Genomic DNA, 26,720 nt, shown 5'->3' with positions numbered 1-26,720 from the left:
CAGGAAGGATTGAGATGGTTTCTATTAGACTGTAAATTTGAAAACAGCCTGTTGCTTGAGAGAGGGAGATTTTATCCTTTTAATTGAAATTCCTACCATTGCCTACTGTTTTAGTGTCCTAATGGATATGTGGGCTAGTAAGCTACTAACAAAAGCCGGGTATAAAGCCAAAGATGAAAATCTGACTCCAATGAAATCAATGGCAAAACACCATTAATCCAAGCTGGACTGGAAATTCATTCCACCAATCCAGTGAATAACATACAAAGTTTAATCAGTAGAATCACACTTTCAAGTACAATATCCACTGCTAAAGAGTGACAGTTCCTCAGTTGCATACTGCTGTACATGTTGTTAACATAGGCCTCCTGACTATTTAAATTAATTTCTTTCATCTAATCTGTGGCTTTGGTTGCAGTTAAAAGATAGCTGAATGAATGAGTATAAATATCAAGTAGATTCCAGCAATGTGCCAGAGAACTCAAGAACAAAAGAAAACAGAATAAGTACTTTTCACACAATGCATAGAAAAATTGTACTACTCCTTCCAACAGTGTGTTGTACATGTCAGAAGTATAGCTAAGTTAAAAATGAAAACAATGAAGAGTTGGTCCTTGAAAAATCATCATATACATTGTTCTGGCTACAACTTTTGGTTCCAAAGCTCTGACACAGCTGATTAGCAGCTAGAAGAATGGCAGGAGAGTAATCTCTCTTTACATTTCCCTTTTTCTCACTCTGTCCTAGGCAGCTGCTGCAGGCAAGATAGATTTTTTTTTAGCTGAACTAGGCCGACAATTCCTATTATCTTGTTAGTGTGTGAGCCTTGACTCATTATTATATAAGTCACTGCTTTATATCCTTTGGAGTTAATTGGTTTGAAAGTCTTTGAATTCTATAACCTTATAAAGCTACATCTCAGCCTCCTGCTCTGCTCTTCCATAAGAAACGTGCCAGAGAACAGTGGGATTCCCAGAGATGCTTTTGGGAGAGTTGGGCGAAGAATCCTTACAATGTGCTGGAGTTTGCCATGTGTTTGGCTGATGACAAGCTATCCATTTCCAACTGAAAAGAATAAATTCCCTCTTGTAAAATTGCCAAACTCTCCAGTGAGACATCTCACTGATGTCAGCACTGCCAGAGGCGTGACAAAGCCTCAAGATTCCTAGTTTGCTACACACGCATTTTAAGGCCAGAGTCTTCCATCTAGGTACTCAAAAACGTGGGAAAAGGGAGCAAAAATGTCTTCCTTCTAGGGAGTGGGTTAGAATCTCACTGCTGAGATAAAATCTTTCACCTTGTTTGCACCTTTAATTTCATGAAATTTCAAAGGTACTTTTCTCCCAAGCCTGCTTCAGTCAAAATAGGGAACTTATGCCTCTCTGAACAGGCAAAATGTGAGACTTCTTAGTCTACCAAAGTTCATCACCTGTCCATTCTCTCTGCTCCATCCAAAGTACTGGGAAGAAACTTGCCCTCCCTGCCATGACCCAACATTCATAACAAGCATTTGTGGAGAAGGCCCTGGTGCTAGACATCAGCTCTGTTTGTCTCAGCTATTTATAACAGGGCTCTAAACTCTGCGTGAGCTTCCTCCCCACAAGTTAACTGATAAAAGCCACATCTATGTGTATGCTGTGTGCTCAAAACACTGCTGACTGACCACAGTCCACAACTGAGTCCTGAATGCATTAAGGGAAACTACAAATACAGAACATCTGCCTTCTGGAGGAGTCTGTCTGAGCCAGCCTAGACCCATGTTTCTTAAAGAGCTAGTCAACAGGCTTGTCTGTTCTGAATTTTAGCAAATCAAAACCATTTGTTAAAATATAAAATGAAATAAGGAAGAAGTATTCAGTTCATTATTACTTCTTACAACCATATGGATTGCAAAGTCTTCATGCTGATGGGTGAGCTTCTCATGCGAAAAACTCCAATAAGCATTTCACAAATTAAATTTGCAGTGTACCACATGCCAGCGAGCAGGTTGCCCAGAAAAGTTGTGTAGTCTCCATTCTTGGAGGTCTTAAAGTTCAGACTGGATAAGCATCTGAACAATCTGGTCTGACCTTATAGCTGATCCTGCACCAAGCAGAAGGTCTAAAAACCTTCCTGAAGATATTCAAGACTATTCTGGATGTTGTGTTTTTACTTGTGGTTGTAGAAGACCTTTCTTCACAAAAAGTAATATTATTGACTTCCCTCCAACCAGAGGACAAAGGCCGGTGCTTATCTGCCAGGATACAAATCATAAATGATTCTGCTGTGATTTAAACCCCAAGTCCTAGACTGTAAACTATAGCTGGGTATGATTTTTATAAATGATTTTTAATGACTTTTAGAGAAAAAATCTACCCTGCATTCCTTTGAAATTGGCTCCTAAAGTCTTAAATTTAACTGCTCACACTATTAAGACTCAGACTTCACCTGCAAGCTTAACTGAACTGAGCAGGGGTTCTGACACTTAAAGATTTTGAGTAGTATATGATCCAATGCAGTCTGGGCTATAGGAAATTATGCTCTTGAAATAAATCAAACTTTATTCACAGGATTATTGTTTTTCCGTTTGTGATTTTAATGAGTATCAATGAACAAAGTGTCCGTTACACTCAGTCTCCAGTGTGAGCTGTTTGCAGTCCACATGCTAGATGCACAGAAATGTAGTCAAGTTATAGGAGACTTGTTAACTGATAGGCAGTACAGTGTGGTGACGAGCACTGAGCCACAAAGACTGAGTCTTGAATTTCACATTGATTAATTGTGTAACTGACTTTGTCTGTATAAGCACAAATACTACTGAGAGACCTGCAGTAGAAGTGAGACATCCAAGTTAAGCAATGTCGTCTTTTAAAGGGTTGACTGGTCCCAAAATGTCCATGTTGAGCTCTTCTCCATTGTTATGATTAGCTCTCTTAAATAAGCAATTTCATTAGCTGAGTGATCTCCCTAGGGAGATTTTGCAACATGTTTCTGCTCCAAAACCAAAATGGCTTGATGTGGGACTGAGCTAATGATTTACAGCAGACGCTGTGTCAGATAGGACTGATTTAAGCAAGGTAGAGCCCTCACTGCACAGTGATAGCAAGGAATATTCATTCCTTTCATGCCATTTATTGGATGTATATGGGTAAATTTATCAGATTTATGATTCTGAATGTATTAGCTATGTGACAGGAGATACCCCAATCTGTAGCCACTTTTGAGAAAGTTTTCATACTGGCTAAAGCTGGATACTATGTCAAAGAGACAAAAGAATAATGGCATATTCAACGAGGAGAATTTGACACTAGAGAAGCAATCTGTTCTGCAGCTATGCCACAAGCTTCCTTCATGATTTTTGGGAAAATTCCTTCATGTTTCCATGCCCAGTATACAGGGGTTTTCTGATGATCAGTGTTCGGTGAATACTTTGGATATTAATAATATCTTTTACCTTTTTCAATACAGATACAAAAAAGTATGTACTACCAATCTGGGGGCTGATTTTGATCAACCTTATTTGTCTTTTAAAATCCTTTAGATTTGTATTATTCCTGATGTGGTAGTGTATATATATATATATATATATAAAAGTCATGGTAATTATTGAGCTATATGGTAGAGTTACACAGAAGAATAAGAGCAATATAATTATACCCTGAAAGACCTAAAGATAATTGTTATGGTGTTTTTATTACTCTAAGCATTTGTGCACATACTGTGCACTGCGTCCTCGTGCACTGCTGGAAAGTGATAAGCCAAGTACTAAAGGACACTTACACATAAGCATGTCACACACAGGCATACAAGCAGCGTAACATGAATTCACTAAGTAATACCTGCTCCTCTGCATGAGGTTACAGTTCCATACTTGAGTTGGGATGGAGAAGTTACTTTCTGTGAGGAAACACAGAAAGGTACTTCTGTATCTTTAGCAGGATCTGCATGAGCAGTGTCAATCCAAGCAAAAATGAGAATATGCACGTTTAGCTTGAGAACAAGATCTGATCATCACTAACACCAATAGTCGCTGAATATAATGGCAGGATTATTAATTGCTTATATGAAAGACTTGGTCCTGGTACAACAAGTGACATATGTGCATGCTATATTAGCATTAGTTCTTTGCCCTGACACTGTTACAAGGAAGCATGGTAGTATGACCAATAGTTCACAGTGGCCCTATCAGCATTTTTTGTGAGTGCCTGAGAAGTGTTATCCACTCGGACTGGTTGGATCCTGGTGGTCAGAATCTGCGTGTTCTCCCTCTGGAAAAGCAAGTCTGTAAGCAGACAGTGAAGCAGAACAACCATAGGCCCTTCTACAGAGAATAGTGCAGCTCAGAAGTGCTAACATGAAAGCTGCTGAAACCTCATCTTCTTTTGAGAAGCATCAGATTATATCTTGCAATATCCATGTGATTCTCTGTTTACAGTTAGGGTCAAGAATGCAGTGAATTTCCTAAGAACATGTGGGTGGACTCAGTCTCTAACCTTTAGCCTTTTGAATTCCTCTGGATTGCTGGAGGGTTTTTGTCACCAGTGTTATGGTTAAAGGGCAATTAGACTGGTGGTTAAGGAAGAGATGTCCTACGCTGCTGTTGTTTGTTGCTGTTGCAATTCAACAGTGTCTTAACCTCCACTGTCAGTCTCCCTTCTAATGCTTGGCGGCAAAACTCTGCAGCTGTAGCAAAATTAAATTTTCAGAGCAAGATAACGACGTATAGAAGAAAGACAGCTTACGTTGCCCTATGCATCACTGCCGGTACACTGATCCAGATTTATTCCTTGAAGGGCCATCTCGTTTCAATGTCATTTCTGTTAGGAGAAATTCCAGTAGAACTCCCTGCTTTGTTATTTTTCCTAATACTTACATTCACCCTTCTTTTGATGATGAAAAGGAAACATGACAATATTTCTCACAACAAAATTTCTGTATTTTACCTGCTGTTAAATGCTAGGAATGTCTTAGTTTATAAGAAATGGTTCATCATGACTCTCGCACACAACATGGGGTTTCTAGGGCTCACACTCACCCTGGTGGAGGCTTGGAATCTCCTGGCAATCTTACTGGGGAAAGTCCTAAAATTTCTTCTGCCTTTCAGTGGACAGGTATCAGAGGTCTAATTCAATCAGTTATCAAACCAGATGCCTAATGTGTAGCACATGAGTAATCCAAATAGCTTGTTGACTCAGGCACAGGAGCAGATGGTTTAGAAAAAGGGCTCCTGAGAATGCATTATATATTTGTTTGTTCCATTAGGCCTGTGGCAGAAGGAGATGTTCTTGTGCTGAGGGCATTTGCGTGGGAGTGGTGAGCTCTGGTTTCGTTCCCAGCTCCATTCTCCTGCATGTCCTTGGGCAAGGTCATTTTACCCTTTTATGCCTCGGTTACCCCAACTGGAAAAGCGGGAACAACAGCACGAATTGGTGCTCAGTATTTGTGAGCTACTTTATCTGCAGGTCTCAGAAGGGCAGCTTTTAAATAACTGAGTTTTATATCAGAGTTGTCGGGAGGGGCAATATGGTGAGGGATGACCCTTCCAGGGGGCTGGCAGCAGTCTGCCGTGTATATTACAGGGGAGGGATGAATTCCAAACTCTGGTCCCCTAAGCTAATAACCTTCTCTGTGCACTCCTCTGCTCTGCTGGGGAGGCTGTTTCATTAGGAGAAATTTCTGTTGATTTCAACTTCTCTTGTGTTGTTTTGCAGGAGGCAAGCAAGCATTCTTTTCTAGTTTAATTTTATGCTAAACCTATGGTACACTAACATCCAGATGGGTGTTACAAAGTGTTAAGGGCTAATAATATCTCTACTTATAGCACTCTTCTCCTTTGGAAAAAAAAAAAACTGCAGGGCATAGTTTTCCGAGCAAAGCAGAGAGGTCTGCCATGACCCCAAGCCCTGTCAGCAATAATGCAGAGTTCAGTTATGACCTTTTATGGTTTCGCTTTTCTCCTGCTGATGAATTTCAAATGAAGGCTTTGCCAGTGCTGTCGGCATGGACAGTGTTCAACTGGCTTTTGCAGCATATTAAATACCTTCTCTGGCTAAACAGCTTGTGGAATGGAATTAAAGTGTTTCTTTCTGTCTGTTCTTTATCTGGCAGACAAATATCACAATAGCTAATAATAGTATTATACAGGAATATGATAACTGGATTTAGAAAGAAACCAAACCAATTTTGAGAACAGATAAAGAAAACTACTTCAGAGACATTGCTTCAGTGCTGTCTTTGTTCATAAAAGAAAAATAACTTTTTTCAGAGGCTGTGGTTATACTGTTCTCAGTTTTCAGAGGCTTTCTACTGGAACAGCATCGCTACTTAAGAACCCGCCAGAGCCCTGCAAGCTCTTAAATTGCAGCAAGCACTATTGCTTTGCTTTGTCTCAGCCTGACCCTCACATCAAGTAGCAGAACAATTTCCATTTCCCTGTGCTCAGAGTTAGATAAGGAGATTGCTGCCTTTTTTGGTCTCCTGGAATGGTGCTTGTGTTCTGTGGACTCTGTGAACTGAGCCATGTGTAGAAGGCAGTGAGCTCTGGGTAGCATGGTTTCGTGTTATGTGTGTGTCCTGTGTGAGCTGTGGGTTCACCACCTATGCAAAAAGAGAGAAAGTCCCTTTCCTTATCAGGAGGAATTTTGGGTTACGCACCACTGAAAAAAAAGGCAAGGACCTCAAGTCAAGTTTGTCTCATAAACAGCAATGATTTAAAGGCTGAGCATGATTATGCTTTATGCTTCTCAGAGTGTACAAATACAAATTAATTAAAGGTTCCCCCAGGCTATATATCAAAACCTGTTTACCAAGATATTTCTGAGAATCTGACTGAGGAGGGAGTGCATCTGAATTCAATTCAGGAGTAAATAAGAAGTGCACATTTCAATCCTGGTATGGTCTTAAATGTGGCTTATACATTTCATCTGAGGCCAGCTCATGACCTTACCATCTGCGCTAAGGAACACATGCCACAAAGAATAAACTAGAATCTGACCTCCTTGCTCTGGGGTAGTGGTAATCTATATCTTCCTTTGCTGGGAAGTAGTTTTTTTCAATCTGTGCCTAGTTTGCTGGACCACTTCACAGCACCTCCACTCCTCTCTTACTCTCCAACGCACGGCATATAGCACGTACGAGTTGCTACTGATGTTTCCTCTGTGCCACTAGCATCAGTGACTTTACGCAGTCTCTGCTGCTGTGCAGAACAGCCCCCCAGGCAGGCTTGAGGCCAAATTAGCTGCTTGTCCACCTCCCTTGCCTGCTACTAGGCTTTGGAAGCCAGCTCGGGGCAACCCAACTGATATTCCTAAAGAGATTACGTAGGGAGCTTTTTGCTTCAGTCCCCCTTTGCATTTAACTGTTCAACCTCCCACTATCTTGTTAGCCTCTGCAGTCATAGTATTAGGAAAATGAGGTGATCATGCATCCTTGTAAAAGAGGTGTAAGTACTAGCTGCTACAGAGGAGGTGGAGTTTGTAGGATTCTGACCGAATTCAACAAGACTGTGTGGATACAGCCAATTTGATCGTGACAATCTAGAATATCATGAAGCATAGCTAAGTCTTGATTTTGGTGTTATATTCATGCCGTAAGTTAGCCAAGACTGGAGTACCCCTAGTTTCCTATAGTTAAGACACCTTATGGTGGAGAATATATACATATTTTCTGTTGTTCCACGTAATAGTGAAACTGAAGTTATAGCTCAATGTTTTAAATTAATTGCTTAAGGACATAGATGGTACAATAAACACTAAAGCAGAAGGACAAAATAGAGAATTGTACTCGACTTCCACACCCCTCCTCAACACACTGGATATTTTTATTGGAAGCAGCTAATTGTGCTGATAGAGATTTCATATTCCAGAAGGGAATGTAGTTTGGCAAAATATCCTAGCCTTCAATACAGGCAGATGATTAAAGGGTAACCTTTAAAATCCCCATAGAATAAACTGTTGAGAAACAAAACAGACACATGGAGAGAGCATCTGCAAATTCTCTGAATGTGCAGAGCTGTAGAATACCATCCAGTCTGATACCAAATAATTTTTAAGCATGGCAAAATGGTACTTATACATCTGTCATATTAAGATACAGCAAAGATTAGGTTTTCCTTCTTGTTTATGATCTCCCATAGCAGCTACTGCCCCAGTATTTATCCATTGAGCAGATCTGCAAGCAGAAGCACATGATAGACTTCAAACAAAAATGTGTGTCTTTCTGGCTCATGAGAGTCCAGACAGTGCTGCAGGTTTTTGTCTTTGCTTACTGGGAAAAATTTATTAGGAAAGCAGAAATATTCCCAGGGCTGGCAGATATTAGACTAAAACTATGCAGCATTTTCTTTAACACTGATGTCCCCTTGGCCATAAATGTTTTCTCTCCAGTGCTCATATACCTAAGCCCTGCTACTGTAAACTATGCTGGCCAAATGGACTGCAGTTATCTAGGTGAGTCATGGAAAGAAAGGTCACTAAGGTAACTGTGGCCTAGGCAACTGATATATCATGCCCAGAGTTTCATTTGGAAACAGAAATGTGTTGAAAGTCAGCAAAGAGAGGCTGTATTTTCAAGTCCTGCATGGGAAGCAGGCTACTGTGCTCTGCAAAGACAGAAGCATATGCATGCTTTCCTCCTTCAGTGTAAAATTCCGTGCAGAGCATTAGTGCAAACTAACACTTTTTTTTTTTTTTAAAACAAACACATACCGTGAACATTTAGCTGTGTGCACAGCAGATGTCAGAGAATCTGCACTACTTTGACAAATGCAAACAGATGCCTCTGTAAGGTGATAGACTACCAGCTTAGCTTTTTCTTCAAAGTATTTTCCTCTTGCTATCGGCAGCTGCTCTGTTCTCTTTGGATTTAGGATAAGTCAGCTGTTACCTATCCAAGTTCTTCTGTCTGCATCTTGAGATGATGCAATGATGATTATATAGGAGGGAAGCAAGACACAGAGCTGCATATTCTTCTTCTGTACAGGTTTTGAAGACAGATGTAGCATCATTCCCTACAAGGTCTGCATGGGTAATAAACTGTAGTGAAAAGAAGGTGGCTATCGCTGCTGTTTGAAATAATACAATCCATGCGTGCCATGCAACCAGCTCTCTGGTGGCTGCTGAAGTATTGTGCAAGGGTTCTGATACTGTGAACGGTGTGAGCATTGAATTCTCACTTTTTGCAGCTTGAAGGAGGCTGGGGCAGGACTAGTAGAGGGAAGAGGGGTGCTGGTATTTGGGCATCAGGTGATCAAGGTTCAGTTCTCATCTTTGCTACAATCTCTCTCTCTAATCTTGGAAAAATCATTTAACTTCTTTGTGATTCAATATCTGCACTATAAATTCATGCTTGTTTAAATTGTCCCTTTTATTCTGTCAGAAAATGGGGCAAGTAACATGTGACAACTAAGTATGGTAATAAGCCATTCCAGAGGTTAAGGACATCTGGTCTCTGATTTTTGTGTTTAACAAGAGATGTACTGTATAATGATGACTCCTAGTGGAATGGTGTTTTAAGTGTTGCCAAAATCAATAAAGATAACCTACATTCTGGCAGTCTCTTTTGCTTCCGCCTGGGCATTCTCATGCTGCATGCAGCAGCAAACCCTTGGTGCCCATCTCCCTTCCTCCCTCACAGTCCTTTCCCTCATCTTTAAAACTTCTAATTATATGTCTTCTAATATGTTTTAAGTTGTGCAAGGAGATGGATTTTTCCATCACAACTGAACTTGAAAAGGACTGAATTCAGAACAACTGAATTTCCTGAAAAGGAATTACAAAAGCTTTTTCAGGGAAATCATTGGTCAATGGAACTTGCACTCTTCCAAATACTGAACTGATAAATATTCAGTGTCTTGATCAGATTAGACTACCCATTTTCCCTCTCCATAAGTAAAACCACAGCAGTTGGAGAAGTCCCTCTGTTCAAGAACTAAAGGCATGTTTATAGCAAGTTGTGGCTATTTCTGTCTGCTCAGTGATTTTCCGAGGAATGATAATTTGAGTATGGAGGGATAACTGATATACTCTACCACAGTAAGGCTTTGATCACAGTCAACAGCAGTTTTGCCCAGCACTTGGATGTTTTTATTGCTGAGAAAGTGGTTGTATTTTTTGTCTGTTTTGGCAGCTCTGCCTTTCTTAAGGAGAATAATGTCCATTAGCAGTTTTAACAAGCAAAATGGGACAGGATTTTATCTGTCCACATCCAGTGTAACCCTTGTTTGTAGTATCTCACACTTTCTATCTTTTTCTCTTCATCTTCTCTCATTTTATCCCATCCTTTGATTTCTTATTCAACCTTTGGCCACTAGTTCATCCAGATCAACATCATCATTATTTTGTAGGTTTTACTAGATTTCTTCTGAGAGGATTATTCCCAAGGAAGATATTTGTTCCCTTTAAAGTCTTTTGAAGTGCTTAACTTCAATAATTATTTTCTTAATCAGTATTTTTTTTAAAAAGTCAACATTTTTCTGTCTTAGGAAAACTTTCATTTCAATAACTATGTAATCATTAAACTTCATTTTGAAAAAGTCATATAACTGCAAGGTTTTTGTTTTGTGTCAGATGTTTTCACAGTTGCTCATCTGCACACCAGGTTCTGGTGATATTGGCTCTATTCATGCAAACAAGGACTGTGGGAGCAAGCCTCCAACTGAGGAAAAAGAGAAGTTTCTATCTTCCACCTCCCTAACAATTTCCGAAATGTACATGAGATTTAAAAAATCTCAATATTTAAATGGTCTGTTCTAAGTTGAATTCCTTTTAACCAAAAAGTGCACTAAGGTTCCAAAAACCGCACATAGAGAGATAAACTTGCCACCCTTCAAGATCTGTGTTTCTGTACCAGCTGGTTTTGGTATCTCCAAAACCCAGCTAGAGTTGGGTAAGTGGCACATTCGGAGGCTGTGAAAGGTCAGTAGTGGCCCTGAAGCATGAAAGCAGATGAAGGGAGCTGGGGAAAGAGCATTGCAGCTATGGTGACTGTTACAGGGGTAAACCTCTAAGGAAGCTCACCAAGGAGCGGTTTGCACTATTGTGGGAGACTTGATTTCAGTACTTGCAGGCATAGCTGTGGCCAGTTTTATTGTCAATAATTTCTGTAATGATAGCTGTGAAGGGTATTAGGCTTTAGCATGCCTTACCAAGATGTCCAGGGAACTGAACAGCCCATGCTGAGGCCCATGGGGGACTGCCATCCATATTAGCTAATTCAAGTAAGGCTGTCTGTGCTGCAGTTGTTCCTTTTTGCTGTAGTACAAGCCTCCAAGGCAGAGAAATGGCATGGAAAGAAAAGAACTGATAGCTCTGGCCAGTGATATCCTAATGGATGTCCTACCTCTTACGTTCACGATTCCATCTAATGTGCTTTGCACACATGTTTTTGCAGATAAACCAGACCCACCTGCTGGAACACCCTGCGCATCAGACATACGGAGTTCCTCCCTCACTCTCTCGTGGTACGGTTCCTCTTATGATGGTGGAAGTGCAGTGCAGTCCTACACTGTGGAGATCTGGAACTCAGTGGATGACAAATGGACAGATCTCACTACCTGCCGCAGCACCTCTTTCAACGTGCAAGACCTGCAGGCTGACCGGGAGTACAAATTCCGTGTGCGAGCTGCTAACGTGTACGGCATCAGTGAGCCCAGTCAAGAATCTGAGCTGGTTAAAGTTGGAGAGAAACAAGAAGGTTAGTTTTTAAAAGAAAAAATCTAAATTCAATTAAGTGATATCTTAACAGCTCCCCAGTGAGATACTGCTTTGCATGTGTCTCCATGCAATGAATGCTTATACTGGCTGGAAGTGTGCTGAAGTCCCCTCATATACTGTACAGGGGTGTCTGTGTATGTCAGTTTTGCATGCATCCATTGTGGAAACTTGGCTTAAGGATCCTAAAACCCTGCCTTGTGAAAGAACCAATAATTTGACTTCTGGCTTGCTGTCTGAGTGCTGGCTGACAGACTTCTGTAGTTCAGTACACAGGTAATGGGAGACGAACCTTTCACACATGAGTTACAGATTCAGACCAGTTGGAAAATGATGTTTGGTGGCTTACCTGAAACACACGGATTCATCACGGTTTATATTGGACACACCATGGAAAAATAAGCCATAAACACTGTCCTAAATTTGCTTTTGGAAAAATTGCATGTGCTTGCTGCTAGCCAAGCACTGAATATGCAGCAGAAACGGAATTAGCCTCTCATACCTAGCTGTAGTTCCTTCCCCTGCTTCAAATCCTAGCATCGTAGAGCACCTCAGTCCGGTTGCCCCTAGTACACCAATCTTGTGAATTCAAGGCTATCCTACTTAGCACGTTGGTTTTGCAGCATTATGAGTGCTAAAAATATTTTTAGGGGTTTTGATTATAGTTGCACGTACTTGTAAAATACATTTTTCAGTATCTTTTGCCTCTTACTTTTTGCTTAAGATCTTCTCAAAGAACTAAGGAGAAGAGCTAGAGCATTATAGAAATTATTTGAAAACTGGTGCCAAAATTGTAAACACACATAAAAATCAGCATTATTTTTTAAAAACAGATATTGAATGCAATTTTTTGTGCACACCCACATCTAACTACTGTACAAGCATCACTTTGACAGTCATACCACACTGAAAAGCCCAGACCAGGAATAATGTATTTTGCCATTTTTCCTGTCTGAGGAGTGGACTGTGTGTTATACCTCTCCCTCCTTAGTTATGTATGCAAGGTTTTGGAGTTTTAAGTGCCTCACATAATCCTTGTGACGTTGTCTTATATTGCCACGCAAAGGCTAAATGCTAGCAAAGTGGTGCAGCATCACACAACTGTGTAAGCCTCTTAACAGACATTTCCAAACAAAAGTCAATCATATTTCTCTTCCAGTGCTAAATTGGATGTGTTCCGAGAATTCTCCTTCCTCTATTTTAAAGATTTAAAATCTGATCTAAATCAAGATGTAGCTTCTCTTCAAATGGTGGAAAATAACATCAAAATTTAAAAGGAAGATAGATGATATTGAATCTTCATATTAAAACTCCCTGTGTTTGAATGCCCTCTTTCTTTAGTTGCAGGACGAACACCTTTTAGAGTTGGGGACCTGGCTCTTCCCTACATTTGTTTTTCCCAGAGCAAGCACTACTTGTGGACCAAAGCAAACAAGCTGTTTTTTCTTTTTAAGACTGAGAGGTTTTTTACATAGATTTAACACAAATAGGCTAGAAAGTGTATGAATCATTGTGCTGCATGTAAAGAGCAACAACAACAACAACAAAAGTTGTTTTGAGTGAAAAGAAAATGTATTCTGTTTGCAGGGTGGTGGGTTGCCTTGCTGCTCTCAGTGCCAAGGCTTCTTGATCTCGATTCTTGATACTACAGCTAGCATGGACAAAGGACAGGTCATATAAAGTGTGCTTTTGCAAGTGTGTGTATATAACTGGCGCTTTAATTAAAGGCAGTGGAAAATGCATGTGTTCAGCACCTCACAGAGTCAGGGCTTCAAGCTGCCATCTATGTAAACACTTAGCAGGACAGCTAGGTATTTTCCATTGCTGCCAGAGAGACTGATTACTGATCTCCATACTGAGGAGGCCCATGCATATTAGTGATCTCAATATAATCTTAGTGAAGAAAGGCACAGCTAACTTTTCACTGTGCATTTAAAGAAAACAGCTACTAAAATAAGGTTGTAAATCACAACAGATTGAAGTAGTCATTGCCATGTTTGAGGAAAATTGGTACTGTTGACTCACTTCTGAGAAAGGTTTTAGCACAGCTACTCAGTGCTTACCAAGCTCAGATATATTCCTTTTATCTAATTTAGGCTTCCACTGGTGGACCAAAATGTTTCTAGTTCATGGCTTCAATGTAGTGTCGCTGCAGAACCAGGAACTGATTTCTTTGTCTAATCAGTACTTGGCAGACTAACTACTGGCAGCGTGGCTGGGCTCAGCTCCCTTATGCAGCCCTTAAAAGGGGAGGAAAATGTGATGAGCTCTATGCAAGTGTGGTTTCTAGCTGAGGAAGATCTGAGGACAGCTACTCGAGTGGGGAGGGCTCGCTTCCCTCCCTGCTCCCCTGGTAAATTGCTGCAAACCAGCTAGCCTGTGCTGGGACATGCAGGGGTTGCAAATCTGGCCAAAAGAGAGAAGAGCTTTAGTAGCAGATTATATCTACTTGATTGGCTTTGCTACCAGCATACAGATGCAGCATTATGCGTTGGATGTGAAAAGGTGATGCCATGCATCAGACCAGCTACCTGCTCACCCTGCACTGCACCCTTTCTTCTGTTTTCTTCTCATCCGCTGCCTATAACTCTGAAGCACCTAACAGCATCCAGAGTACCCCATTAATGTTTCATAACATAAATCTGTTGACACGAGATAAATCACTTGGTTAGGCTTGCACTCTATGATGGCAAACTGCAGCTTCAGCAGCTAAAGGAAGAATTGCACAGGTCACTGTGCAAATGCCTTTGCAGTTTCTCAAATTACTGGTCGTAGCCACAGGTCTAAGGTGCAAGTCCAAGCAGCATAAGTAATATATAACATTCCAGCTACAACCTCTTTCCCCTCATACCTGCAGGCAACATAGGGAACACACAAACCGGTGCTACTGACAGTTCATGCACATGGAAATTAAAAATTAAAATCAAGACACACAGGACAGTTTTTACTCTGTCTTATGCCACTGGGCTTGCCAACATCCCTGCCTGCCTTTGAATATACCTGCAGAACTGAGGCTCCATTTGGACCTCAGTGATTTCAAAATTCAGCCATGCTCAGGAAAGTGCATGCTGCCCAAATTTTCTAGTCATATTGAGTCTGAAGAATTTGTCTGGAAATTTTGCAGGAAATCTTTTCATGTATAAACTTGCTTCACTTTTGGCTTTGCAATCCCAAAAATGCACAGAAAAGCCAAAAAAAGGATTTGTCATTGAAACAGAAGTGTTGTTATAGATTTTAATATTTTTAATTCATTTTCTATTTCATTAAGGCATTCCTAAAGCTATTTATTAGATGACTTTGAATTGATTCAGTATACTGAAGTTTCTAGTAGAGAGGTAAAATAGACAAGTACTGCAAAACACATGAACTTCATTTGTTAAGAAATGTTAAATTGTTTGTTAAGAACAGATTGTGATTGTGTAGCCAATAGTCATACAGAAGTGGTGAAGAGACTTTTATTACAAAGTTAATGCACAAACTCCCTGACTGCTTTTTGCTCTTTAGCCATAGGGCCTACTAGTCGCCCGTGTTACTGTGAATCATTTGACTATTTATGTAAGTACCATATCCTATATAATAAGTTATTCGTGTCTTTTTATTTTCATTCTAGAACTTAAAGAGGATGAAGCGGAGCTCTCTGATGATGGTAAGAAGTTCATGTTTTAATCAGGTCAAATGCAAAGCTATGTTTTTAATTCATGTTTTATGGAGGTTTTAATCATGGTCCTTAATACTTATTTGTAGAAGGGAAAGAAACAGAGGTCGAGTATCGGACGGTTACTATCAACACTGAACAAAAAGTTTCAGATGTCTATAATATTGAAGAAAGACTGGGATCGTAAGTACTGTATTGTGCTTTTGAAGACACGGAGTTTTCAAGGCTACCAGTCAATTATAAAGCTCATGAGCATTCGTTCTTTGACAGTGTCTTGCACTTTCAACATTCCAGCTGGGCTCCTCTGGTGCTGTAAAAATAGATTTTAACATATGTTAGCCTCCACTCCATCAAGATCCTTTATTTCTATTAATTGATAATTTTAAATAGGCACTACATGCATTTCTGGCAAGGAAAATGGAGCCCACAAATGAATAAAGCTAGAGGACTCATTTGTTGCTCAGCATTCTAAAAGCTAGCTGAAAAAAAGGTACACATTGTGCACTTGCATTTCCATTATATCCATTAGTGGTAATAAGATTATCCTGCCCACAGGCTAGAATCTCTGTTGACAGCAGTCATAATCCCAAGAGCATTAATAGTATTGCTCAGTGAAGGTCAGTGATTAGCCTGGCTGGGTTTCTCAGTGCTCGAACTCGTGGTTATGTGAACTGTGTGCCATGATAATCTTTCAGCGATTTGTGCTGCTGGGGGTGCTGAAGGCCAGGGGATCCTGTGCACTGCCATTAATAATTCTTGAGAAGTGCATTGTAGATGTAGAATTGTGCATATACAGCCTCTAGCATTGAGATTCTGATTTGGCCTATATCCTCTACCCTATACCTGAGATGTCTCCTATCTGCTGCCCCTTCAGAGGTGTATGACCTATAGAAAACTGTGTGCAGAAAGACTTGAGTCACATGCACTAAAGCCTGGTAGGAGCCCATTTTTTGAACCCTCATATAAAACTTGCTAACTGGAACAGTGGGGTATCTCTAAATGTGGTATTCATTCAGAAGTTCTTGCAGATTACTCTGCAAGAGTATCAGTACAGAACAGTAATTGATATGAGGACATTTTTATTTCAGAACAGAGTGGTTGTGCTGGAATATTTATAAGTTAAATGTTGCTATTCATGGTGGCCCATACATTGCAAAAACATTTTATGGAAATAGTTATATATTTTCAGGGGAAAATTTGGACAAGTCTTTAGGCTTGTTGAAAAGAAGACTGGAAAAGTTTGGGCAGGAAAATTTTTCAAAGCATATTCTGCGAAGGAAAAAGAAAACATAAGAGATGAAATCAGCATCATGAACTGTCTACATCATCCAAAACTTGTCCAATGTGTAGATGCCTTTGAAGAAAAAGCCAACATCGTTATGGTCTTGGAAATGTAAGTATAAAGCGATCACGCTAACAAAGTTAATAATGTTGAAAATAATTGTGCATACAAAAGTAGCAACTTACCCAGATGTAGGACTGTCAAAAGCTTCAGGATCTACAGGGCCTGGATGGTTTTCACATCTTGCAAGTTTTTCCAATTATTTATCCAACTTGTTTGAACGGTATAAGTGGCTCTGTGTTGTATCTCTTAAATATCAGTGAAGATGTGTTTAGTTTGGTTTTTAATCAAGTACATGTGGTGTTTTTCTGCAGCTCACTCTTTTATTGACAACCTTTGGAAGGAAGAAAAAAAAAATCTGCAATTTGGGCTTGCATTTAGAACCAAAAATGTGTTTAAGGAAGAGAAGAAATATTTTTTTCTTTAGACAGTTCTAAACATGTGTTGAAGAAGCTTGTGTCAAATTTTTCTTAAGCACTGATCAGTTATCTCGTGCAGAGAACTGAATGTTGGTGCACAACAGATCGTGGGAGAGAAAGATATGCTTGAGAATGAAAACATCTAAGCTACATTCTAACAGAATAGATGAATTTCCATGAAAAATTCAGACAGGCAAATTCATAGCACCCAAGAGGTATTGGGAACACTTTAGTTTTCACCAAGTGCTACATCCAGGTTTTATATTTTTAAGAGACCTTAAAGGATTAGTCTGATGTGCTTTTTTCCCACAACAACATAAATACTCTGAATGCAAAACATTTAATTATAATAAAAGGAGTGCTACCTGAAAAATCTCCACAGGTGAACACAGTGAATGTTCTATATCTAGATCAGTAGATGCAGAAAGATTGGTTACACTGACTGTTCCCCCAAAAACCCTAATTAAACATTAATTGATCAGCCCCTAATGTCAATACACAGATTCTCCATGACAGCCCAGGTGTAGAAGTTGTAGAAGGGGATTTCTCCTTTACCTGAAAGATGTTGCACTCTTCATCCAAAGCTGTACAATTAAGTAAAGCTGAATTTGAACACAGCCTTTGTTGCTGTCTTGTTCTTGCTGAGTAAGTTAGCGACACTTATTTTTACCTCCCAGAAACTGTTTGCCTTAAGCTACGTACTCCACAACACCGTGAAAAATAGCAGAAAAGCACCATAAAATCAGTGCTGTAAAGCATCTCACAGGGCTGTGAATTAAGTATCTTTGTATTTGAAGATAGTAGATATTTACTTCCAGAAAAGAGTAGGTTCAGAACACATTCATGCACCAGAATTCATTATGAGAAAAGAATCTGCACAACATGGGATGGAAAGTAATGGTCAGACTTTAAAAACAATAAGAATGACCAACGTGGCCAATGTTTGCATCATCCAAAACACACCTGCTTAGTGTGATCCCCATACTTGTGGCAGGAGCAGCTGGAAAGAAAATGAAGTCCTGAGCCGTGCTGATGTTTTTCCCAAAAGATTACATCAGTCACTGCTCTACACGTCTACTTCATGCACTGTCTGCTGCAAGAAGGAGAAGCAGGTGTTTTGCTGGCTAGAGGTAGTGAATAAGATATAGATTGTTAGAAGCAAAAGAGACTAGATGTCTATTTAGCTCGCTTGCCACTTCCCTAGATTATGTGCAAGCTACTGTTGCACTAGCATATTTCAGAGGCTGGATCTCCATTATACAACCTATACTTATGTGCACGAAGGTGTTTTTATTTTTAGATTCAGCAGTTGAGCAAGCTGATGACAGTAATGGCAGGGAGCCCTACTTAGCCTGGAATTGGGAGCTGGCAGACCTAATGGAAAACAAGGAAATGTATAAAGAGTTTTGAATAGCAGATGGCTTTGCACTCCATTAGTTCCCCCTGCCAGCAAAGGGGTTTTACTTGTTAAAAATATAGAAAAGAACAATCAAATTTAAAGTAGTTTTGTTAACTCAACTAACTAGGATGTGCTTTCAGTTTGGGTTGGCCACCTTTTCTGGCTTTTGAACCCCCACACCGAAACTTCCATACTGCCCAGAGCCATAGGAGGAGGGATTGTTAAAGCAGCACGTAGGCAGGCAGTAGCAGGCTCTCCCTGCTCTGGAGCAGGTCTGGGCAGTGAGATGCTTGTGTGACACCTTTGTGTCAGATGACTTGGTAGCCTCTACACTGTCACATGTTACCCAGCTGACGCAGTCCCAGCATGGCAACTGCACCTTGTATTCTTAGACAGCCACTGATGGGTCATTTCTGGTTTAGCTATTAAGCTAATATTTCTTTGCATATCAAAGAAGTTGTGGGAAATACCTTCAAAAATTCTTAATATCCAAGCTGTTCTCTTTATTCCCATCAGAGTCTAAATGTGTAGATTTCAAATAAATCAAGCTCACCTGCCATCAGTCTCCTTTTAAAACAGATTTTAGCAGTGGATGGAATTTGGGAGCTCCTCCTCCATTCCAATTAGAGCTATTGATGAGGAGCACCTTTGGATTTTTTCTTCCTTGATAGTCATCCTAAATTTTTCATTTTTATTTTATTCCCATATCTTTCTTGTAACTTTTTGAACTTTGTCCTGTCTCCTTTTAATATTTGTCATGACACTATTTCATATAGTTTGATATAATATTTATAATAAATGTAGAAATCTTTATCATTGACCTAAAATCAAACACTATAAGGATTCTAATCATTTGATGTGCTCCTACCTGAAAACCCTCCCATCTACCATTTGCTGGAAGTCAGGGGCACATCTCAGACATTTCCTTTTCAAATATAGCAATGTACCTGTTTCCTAATAAGCATCTCAGTGGAAAAATAACATCTGAAAATTAGTAGCACATTGTGAATGGCATTCAGCATTGGGACCTAAATGCCTCGAAGTTTTTACATACTTTAGTTTATTTTTACGTAGATCATAAGAGGGTCATTGTATTGAAAGTTAAGATTATTAAAGCAAAATTTTAGCAGTAAACTCTGTGTTTCTCCATTCATTTGGTGTGATTTAAGTTGGTGCAAGTCACTGAGGTTTTCTCTTTGTTTTGAAGGGAGATTTATTAAAATGCAGTATTTCCCTGGGCAACTCCAAGGTAGATTCTCCTCACTGTTCCTCCATCACCAAAGCATTATAATAAAATATTTTTAAAGGTGTATTCTGTGACTCTATAGACAGCAATATTTTTGTCTGTTTCATCTAGCGAAGACTGCAAAGATGAGAATCAGAAAAGAAAGAGATGTTTAGATTCCAAACTAGTTGTGACTGTGTGAAGAAAGCCTGCCTCTCCTTCTGTCCTTCTGTGTATGCATAGAACCTAATCTGCATTGGTTCAGTCCAGCTTCCTAACTTGGCAAAAATTAACCTGGATTTGGTGCAGGATATAAATGCAAAAACATGCATTCTATAAATGCAATGACAGTTTAATCTATTGATGTCACCAGAGTGTCTAGAGGTCCCAGGGTAAAAACAGCATGTGGATGTACTAACAGCAGTTAATTTCCAAATAATATGCTAAAAAGTGGTGCTTGAGACAGTGATACGTTCTCTGAAAAATTTTTACTTTAGGATCTGAAAATTATGGCACTTTTATACTAAAAATAAGTCATCATTGTCTGTGTTAAACTGTCAAAAAACAACTCATGCTTTTTATTATTAGGATGGTTATCATTTGGAATCGCAGAGTGCTCCAGATAAACATTTCGCATTCAGATGTTTTCATAAACACCTCCAGACAGTTAATGTCTTATTGATGTAACAAAATAATAGATCCACGACTTACCAGAGCTGTTTCCTCAGCAGCTCTAGCCATATTATTGGCTTTATGTTACAAATGTGCTATAAGCCAACCTAACCTCTCAGTTTGTCGAGCACATGCTCTTCTTACTATTTTCATGTTCATAGGAAAGTGCAGTAGCATTTCTAATTATATATTTTCTGAAATCTTATAGCTAAAGCAACAGAAGTGTGCAGAACTCCGGATGTTTCCATTTCAGTTTAGTACATGAGGGATATAATCATATATCTGACAACCTGCAACATTGCAAGGACGGTTTTCAGTTGTGTATTTCCTTTCTGCAACTGAAATGTGCAATTACATTTGGCAATAAGCACAAATGCTGCAAAATATTAAGCCATATAAAGACCATGGAGCATTTAATTTAGAACAGATTTCTAAAAGCAAAGCTGCTCTTCATCATTTGCTCCTTTCTGTATGGATTATTCCCCATTGCATCTAAAAAAAGTGTTTCCCATCTTTGGATGTAAGCAGATAAACCAGTTGAGTAATTACTGTTAGTTTAAAAAACAAAACAAAACAAAACAAAGCACACCAGAATTTCAATTTTGCTTTATTAAATCTAGGTTAAAAATGTCCCACTTTAGTTCCACAAACAGTTTGATGTAGAAGATTCTACCCTGAAAAGACCAATTATTTCACATCTTAAATAAGCATGAAAAGGGAATTGACCTACAAGGAATGCAATGATGGCTCAGCTCAACTACCAGCACTGAAAGAGTTGCGGGTTATATCCTTGTCCTGTCATAGCAAAAGAGGAAATTCCCTCTGAGCTCACTTGGAACAGGAATTTACCCTTTGAGCTTTGCATTCCAATTAACCATCTCATTTGAATTCTTCCTTCTTTAGCTTTTCTTTGTCACTCTCAATCTCTCTTCACAAACTTTTGCTCATCTACTAGTTTTTTCCTCTCTTCCTGGGACCCAACCCATGTATTTTAGTTTTCCTTATTTCTGAATTGTTACATCCACTTGTGTAGTGATGGAGCACAGGAGAGAAGGAAGCAGTGAGAAACATGAGCTCATAGTCTGAAGCGTGGTTATAAACATGTCCGTGGGGTGACAATCCCATGGCGCGTGTTTTACTGCCAGCTGCAGGTGTCTGCATCCTAAAGGCAGAATGTAAATCCAGCTACATCCCTGCCGCCTGGGATAACAGCACGAGTGTTTCACAGTCCTAACCTAGGAAAGAGATTCGGAATGGAAAAAATCTATTGATTTATACTACACACAAGAGGCGATTCTTCCTACGTGATCTGTGTGTCTGTGGAAAATGCCATTACAAAACATAGATTGCGTCCTGAAGTGGCTATTGCAAGCTTGAACTATTGCATTTGTGTAAAGGAAATAGTTTGATTACTCCCAAAATGAAAATGCTACGGAAGTTCTCTTTTTATTCTGTCTTCCATAGGGTTTCTGGAGGAGAACTCTTTGAACGAATCATTGATGAAGACTTTGAACTGACAGAAAGAGAGTGCATAAAATATATGAAGCAGATTTCAGAAGGAGTTCAGTACATCCATAAGCAGGGTATTGTCCACTTGGATTTGAAGCCAGAAAATATTATGTGTGTCAACAAGACCGGTACAAGTATCAAACTCATTGACTTTGGACTTGCAAGAAGATTAGGTAATGACTTTTCTGCCTATTTCAATATGACATGGGGAAATGGGCAGGACAAGCAGTAACTTAATTCTTTCATGTATAGAGAGTAAATAGACATGTTTCCAATAAATAGTTCTTCTTTCAGGAAAAAATAGAAAAGAGAAAAAAAAGACATTCAAGAGTGAGAGTAGGGCACTTCGTCTTCAAAGGGAGTTTGCAGTAAAGCGTGTACAATCTACCTATCTGTTTCTATGGCTGGGTATCGCTGTAGATTGCAAGGTAAAATACATGGTAGTAGTAATGTTAACAAGTATTTCCATTTGCTGCAGGAAACCATGAAACACTAACTCTCTAATCGTAAAACATAGAACAAAACCTTGATCTTCATGAGTACTACAAATCCTTGAAACTTTTGTAACAGCAGGAGTTGATGTTCTAGAAGCCTTTCAGATGTGGATAACTGCATTCAATTTACATTTCCCCATTAGTTTTATCATTTCTTATGCTAACCAGCAGCATATTGTCACACATGTTAAACATAGGAGGAATTCTGTAAAGATCTGTGTTTTGATCATGCTCAAAATGACTAATAAAATAGCACTACTTCAAAATAATGCAATGAGATGGGGCGGGGGGGCGGGGGAAGGAGCTGAGATTTGTAGCTCTTCTACGATTTAATTGATTGGGACAACTCATATGAATTGCTGCTCTCTATATAAAGGGGCCCACACCTAGATTCTTAATTGTAAACTTTTGCCTTCCCTCTTTTAACAAAACTGTATTTAATACTTATTAAAAAGTAGAACAATTATTTTTTAAGAGTACAGTTTGGAATTACAACCTTCTGGGTTTGCTGTCTGCCTACATGCCGCTCGTCCTACTTCTTTTGACACTTAAGAATATAATTTTACTAAAACAAACCAAAAATGGTATGTTGAATGAACAGGGGAAAAGAAATCTGCTTTTCAGATTTTCAGATGACGTTCAACTCCAAAAGGGTATTACATGAATCTTGGTCACCTGGACACTGTGAACTCTGAGATAAGGTGTTTATTTCATTCATTAATAAAAGAGATCGCTGCCATTTATGTCCCTTCATCAATATGGAGCCAATAGTTTTCTGGGAGCATGAACTGCATTTTGTTCTTGTTGAGGAAACATATGAACAGTTAAGTATGTTCGAGTGCTGTAGTTTTTGTTATCAGAGGTGTGAGAAATACACAAGACATTCCAGCTGTCAGCCTGAAAACTATACATTTACTGCTGAACTGAGTGGATTTCAACAAGAGATGTAACAAAACCGCAGAATGGCTTTTTATAGAAATTTCTTCAACTACCTTTCTAACTTCAAACCACAATTAAACCCACATTTAGCGAAAGGAAGATCCTATTCTCAGTAGCCTGTTCATATCCAGCAGCTTGTCCATTTTTCTGTTAATCTTGTGGCACCACTGTGTATTGCACGGCTGACACTAGCTTGTGAGCTGCTACAGTCATGCCATATATAGTAAACCTCTAAAGTATATATAACTTTTTTTGATACAGAAGGATGAGAGCTATGGGCACTGACGCTGATTTTGATTTTACAATACTGCACATTCATTTAGCTTAATACGTTGATAATTCTTGCAAAGTTACATTAGAGGTATTTGCTGTTTCTATCATCTGTCTGCCGTTCTGGATAGCTCGGTGTGTGGGGCGTTTCCCTAGGAAGACACAGTGCCCTCCTGTTCCATGCCTATAAAGAAAAAGCACTGTGTTTATCATAACAATGTTCATAACATTTTGGTTGAAATGTTTTCCAAAAGCAGAAAACAATTTTTACTGTTTCATTTACTTAAAAAAAATATCAAAAAACACTTTTCACTAAGTGCCTTTATCTTGCCAATCATCACATGGTGCACTGAGGGTATGTTCCTCCACCTGTGTGCCTTCAAGCCTTGTGATTTTGAAATTGGCTGTCAAATTCACTTTGACTTTGATAGATGGGGGACTGGAGCCCTCTTACTATGGACCTGACCCTGACCGAGCAGAAACCACTCAGCCAAGGGGCTGCTGAAGGGAACAGTGGCTGATTTTGCACTTCAACTTCAGAGATTTACTTTTCACTTTTTGTAACTAGTGCAAACTAATGCTTCTAAATATTCAGTGTATTGGTCAGTTTTAAAGAAATTAGGATCAGCTCCTTCTGCAGTCATCTTCTGCAGCTAATTAGTTCTCTTACACTGTCAGGGAATACCAGCGCTGCAGTGGGATATTTTCCTGACCTTTTTTGGTGTGCTGAGGAACACATGTAGAAAATTGTTTAAGATAAACTTCTCGAGGAGAAAAGAGAATGGTTTTGAGTACTGTAAAGATTTTTTTAATCAGTTGATTATACACAGTGTCGGCAACAGTTTCCAGCTAGCTTGTCAGCTCTCTATCTGAACTAAGGGATATCCAAACACAGATCCTACTTGTGCACTAAGCTTGTAAACATCTGGGTAAAGATTTGACATATTATTGCATAGAGTAGGTCTTATTCTTTTCTTTTATACACAGAAAATGCTGTATCAGTTGTTTCACACTTTATGCTTGCACTCAAGTGCCATGTTTTCAAAAAAAAAAACATTTCCCTGACCTATGGGCAGCACATTTCATACACCAGCCTTTTGCATACACAGTCCCTCATGGTAGTTTACACAGTGCACAGAAAAGCCTCCAAACTTGGACGTGAAAATCTGAGCCCGAGATTTGGACAATCATGAAGAAGCTTTTACAAAATAGGTTCTGTGTAACAAATTTCAGTATTTTTTCATAAGGACGGTTGGACAAAATGTAGGTGCAGACCTTACAAAGAAGGCAAATGGGAAGATGGGATCTTAGTCTTCCCGTTTGTGCTTGGAAAAGGAAGGGTGATCTCACACTCCTCATTGCCACTGGAGAGAAGACATTGCCCCTGTTTTAGGCTGAGTTAGTTTAGGTTGGATATTTAAGAAAAGGATACTACCTTTTGGGGTGAGAAAACTCCAGTTATGTGAGTGTAGGGATGTTGTGGAATATTTTTGGACATGCTTGTTAAAGGCCAGTCAGACATCTGACAGGAAGGTCTTGATGCTGGTGAACTTGCAGGGGATCTGGGTGCCTTCCTGGGGCTCTGTCTCTAGAAATGAGTACTCTCTGCATGGAGGGGTCTCTGAAAGCAAGGGTAACATGTGAAAATGAGGTTTCTGCAATTAATTTACTATCACCATATCTGAGCAAAGCAAAAAGGGTTTCACAGCATTTAACATTGGGAACTGGCATGACTGTGAGTGAATTACTGTGGTAGTGCTTAAAAGTCTCCTCAAGCATGCTGTTCAATCATTACACAAGCCATTAACCCCATATATCTTCCAATTTGCATTTGATAAGTTGGGGATTTGCATACCTCAAAAGAGTACTAACTTGGGTGTATGATTACATTTTATGAAATGGCTTAACAGCTTTCAATGGAGATAATGTAGGTGAGGAGTCGGTATTGGGATCAGCATTTATGTTCCAAAACTTGGTAGAGGAAGTTCTGGTAAATAAAAATATTCTGCAAAGATTCAGTGTTGTAGACAAGTAGTTTCTATCGTAGTCTTCTCAAAACTTTGATCTGCTGTTGTCTGAGGTTTTTTAAGCTTTACTCTTGACTACAGAGCTGCAAATGTCTGTACTTGTGGTAAACTTAAGAGGAGCAGAACTGGAATGTTAGATCTGGTTTTCTTCCCATTCATATCTCTTTCAGTTAGATGCTAATCTCTTTGGGAGAGCGATGGTTCCTCACTATGTCACTCTACTGTGCCTGATCTGGATGCTACTCTTGCACAAAAGATAAACATCATGCAATAAATCTCACTTAAGGCAAATGCTGATTGCTCAGGCACATGTGCAGACTGGACAAGTTTCTCAACCTAAATCCAAGCTTGTTTCAAGTCAGAAACAATTTCTTTCCTAACATTTTTATACTTTTATAATACAAGATTTTAATGGGATTGATTTCTTTTTTTCCCCAGTCCCTAATTGATTCCTTAGTTTCCTTCCTTCCTGACCTTGCTGCTTCTTTTCTTCTTCTTCCCCTCTAGTTTAAAATGAGCATTGATGAAAATTAACCCATTGCAATTTGCCTACTGATTTCTATGTAAATGACTTGCTTTGTGTTTCACACTATGACTAAAAGTTAGACATATCACTCCTAGTTGCACCCTGGCAGCATAAAACTGGCAATGCTAGGTTCTGTGTAGGTGGTTCCTTCATCACTGTATTTTGCATTAGAGCAATACTGGTGGGTCAGCACAAGAAAGATGAAGAGCAAGTTCATGCATCCCATGACCTCATTCTTTCAGTTCATATTGCCAGCAGTAGCTTCATGGTAGATCTTTTTAAAAGCATCCACATCGCATTTAAACAGAGACAAATGTAGGACACCTGTGCTACAGGCCAGCTGAATGAAAGCCTGGGGTGGCAGCTGATGACTGTTTGTGGTCCCCCTTCACCACTTTGGAGCTCCACAGGTATGCTTGTAGGCAAGCCTGGTTTTGAGAGCAGCCTTAAACCCAGTTTTACTAACAAGGTAGTGATCTGACAGGTGCATGTCATCTGCTTCTTTTCTTGTTTCACCACTGACTTGTGCCACTTCACATTTCAGAGACATGTAACC

General features: G+C 39.5%; 1 protein-coding gene across 4 annotated transcripts in view; it reads left to right on the top strand.

Annotated features, from left to right (window-relative positions):
• MYLK (myosin light chain kinase) overlaps positions 1 to 26,720 on the top strand; it is a 152,582-nt gene that overhangs the window by 111,662 nt on the left and 14,200 nt on the right. For all 4 annotated transcript variants that reach the window (XM_010074025.1, XM_010074026.1, XM_010074027.1 and 1 more), the window contains 5 exons: positions 11,368 to 11,670; positions 15,298 to 15,333; positions 15,432 to 15,525; positions 16,532 to 16,735; positions 21,864 to 22,081. In XM_010074025.1, coding sequence (XP_010072327.1) covers positions 11,368 to 11,670; positions 15,298 to 15,333; positions 15,432 to 15,525; positions 16,532 to 16,735; positions 21,864 to 22,081 — 855 coding nt within the window. The remainder of the gene's footprint in view (positions 1 to 11,367; positions 11,671 to 15,297; positions 15,334 to 15,431; positions 15,526 to 16,531; positions 16,736 to 21,863; positions 22,082 to 26,720) is intronic.

The sequence above is a fragment of the Pterocles gutturalis genome, unplaced genomic scaffold, assembly GCF_000699245.1.
Source record: "Pterocles gutturalis isolate BGI_N339 unplaced genomic scaffold, ASM69924v1 scaffold1322, whole genome shotgun sequence".
Classification (NCBI taxonomy): Eukaryota; Metazoa; Chordata; class Aves; order Pterocliformes; family Pteroclidae; genus Pterocles; species Pterocles gutturalis.
Note: the sequence above shows the minus strand (reverse complement) of the source record. Positions and strands in the feature narration are given on the sequence as shown.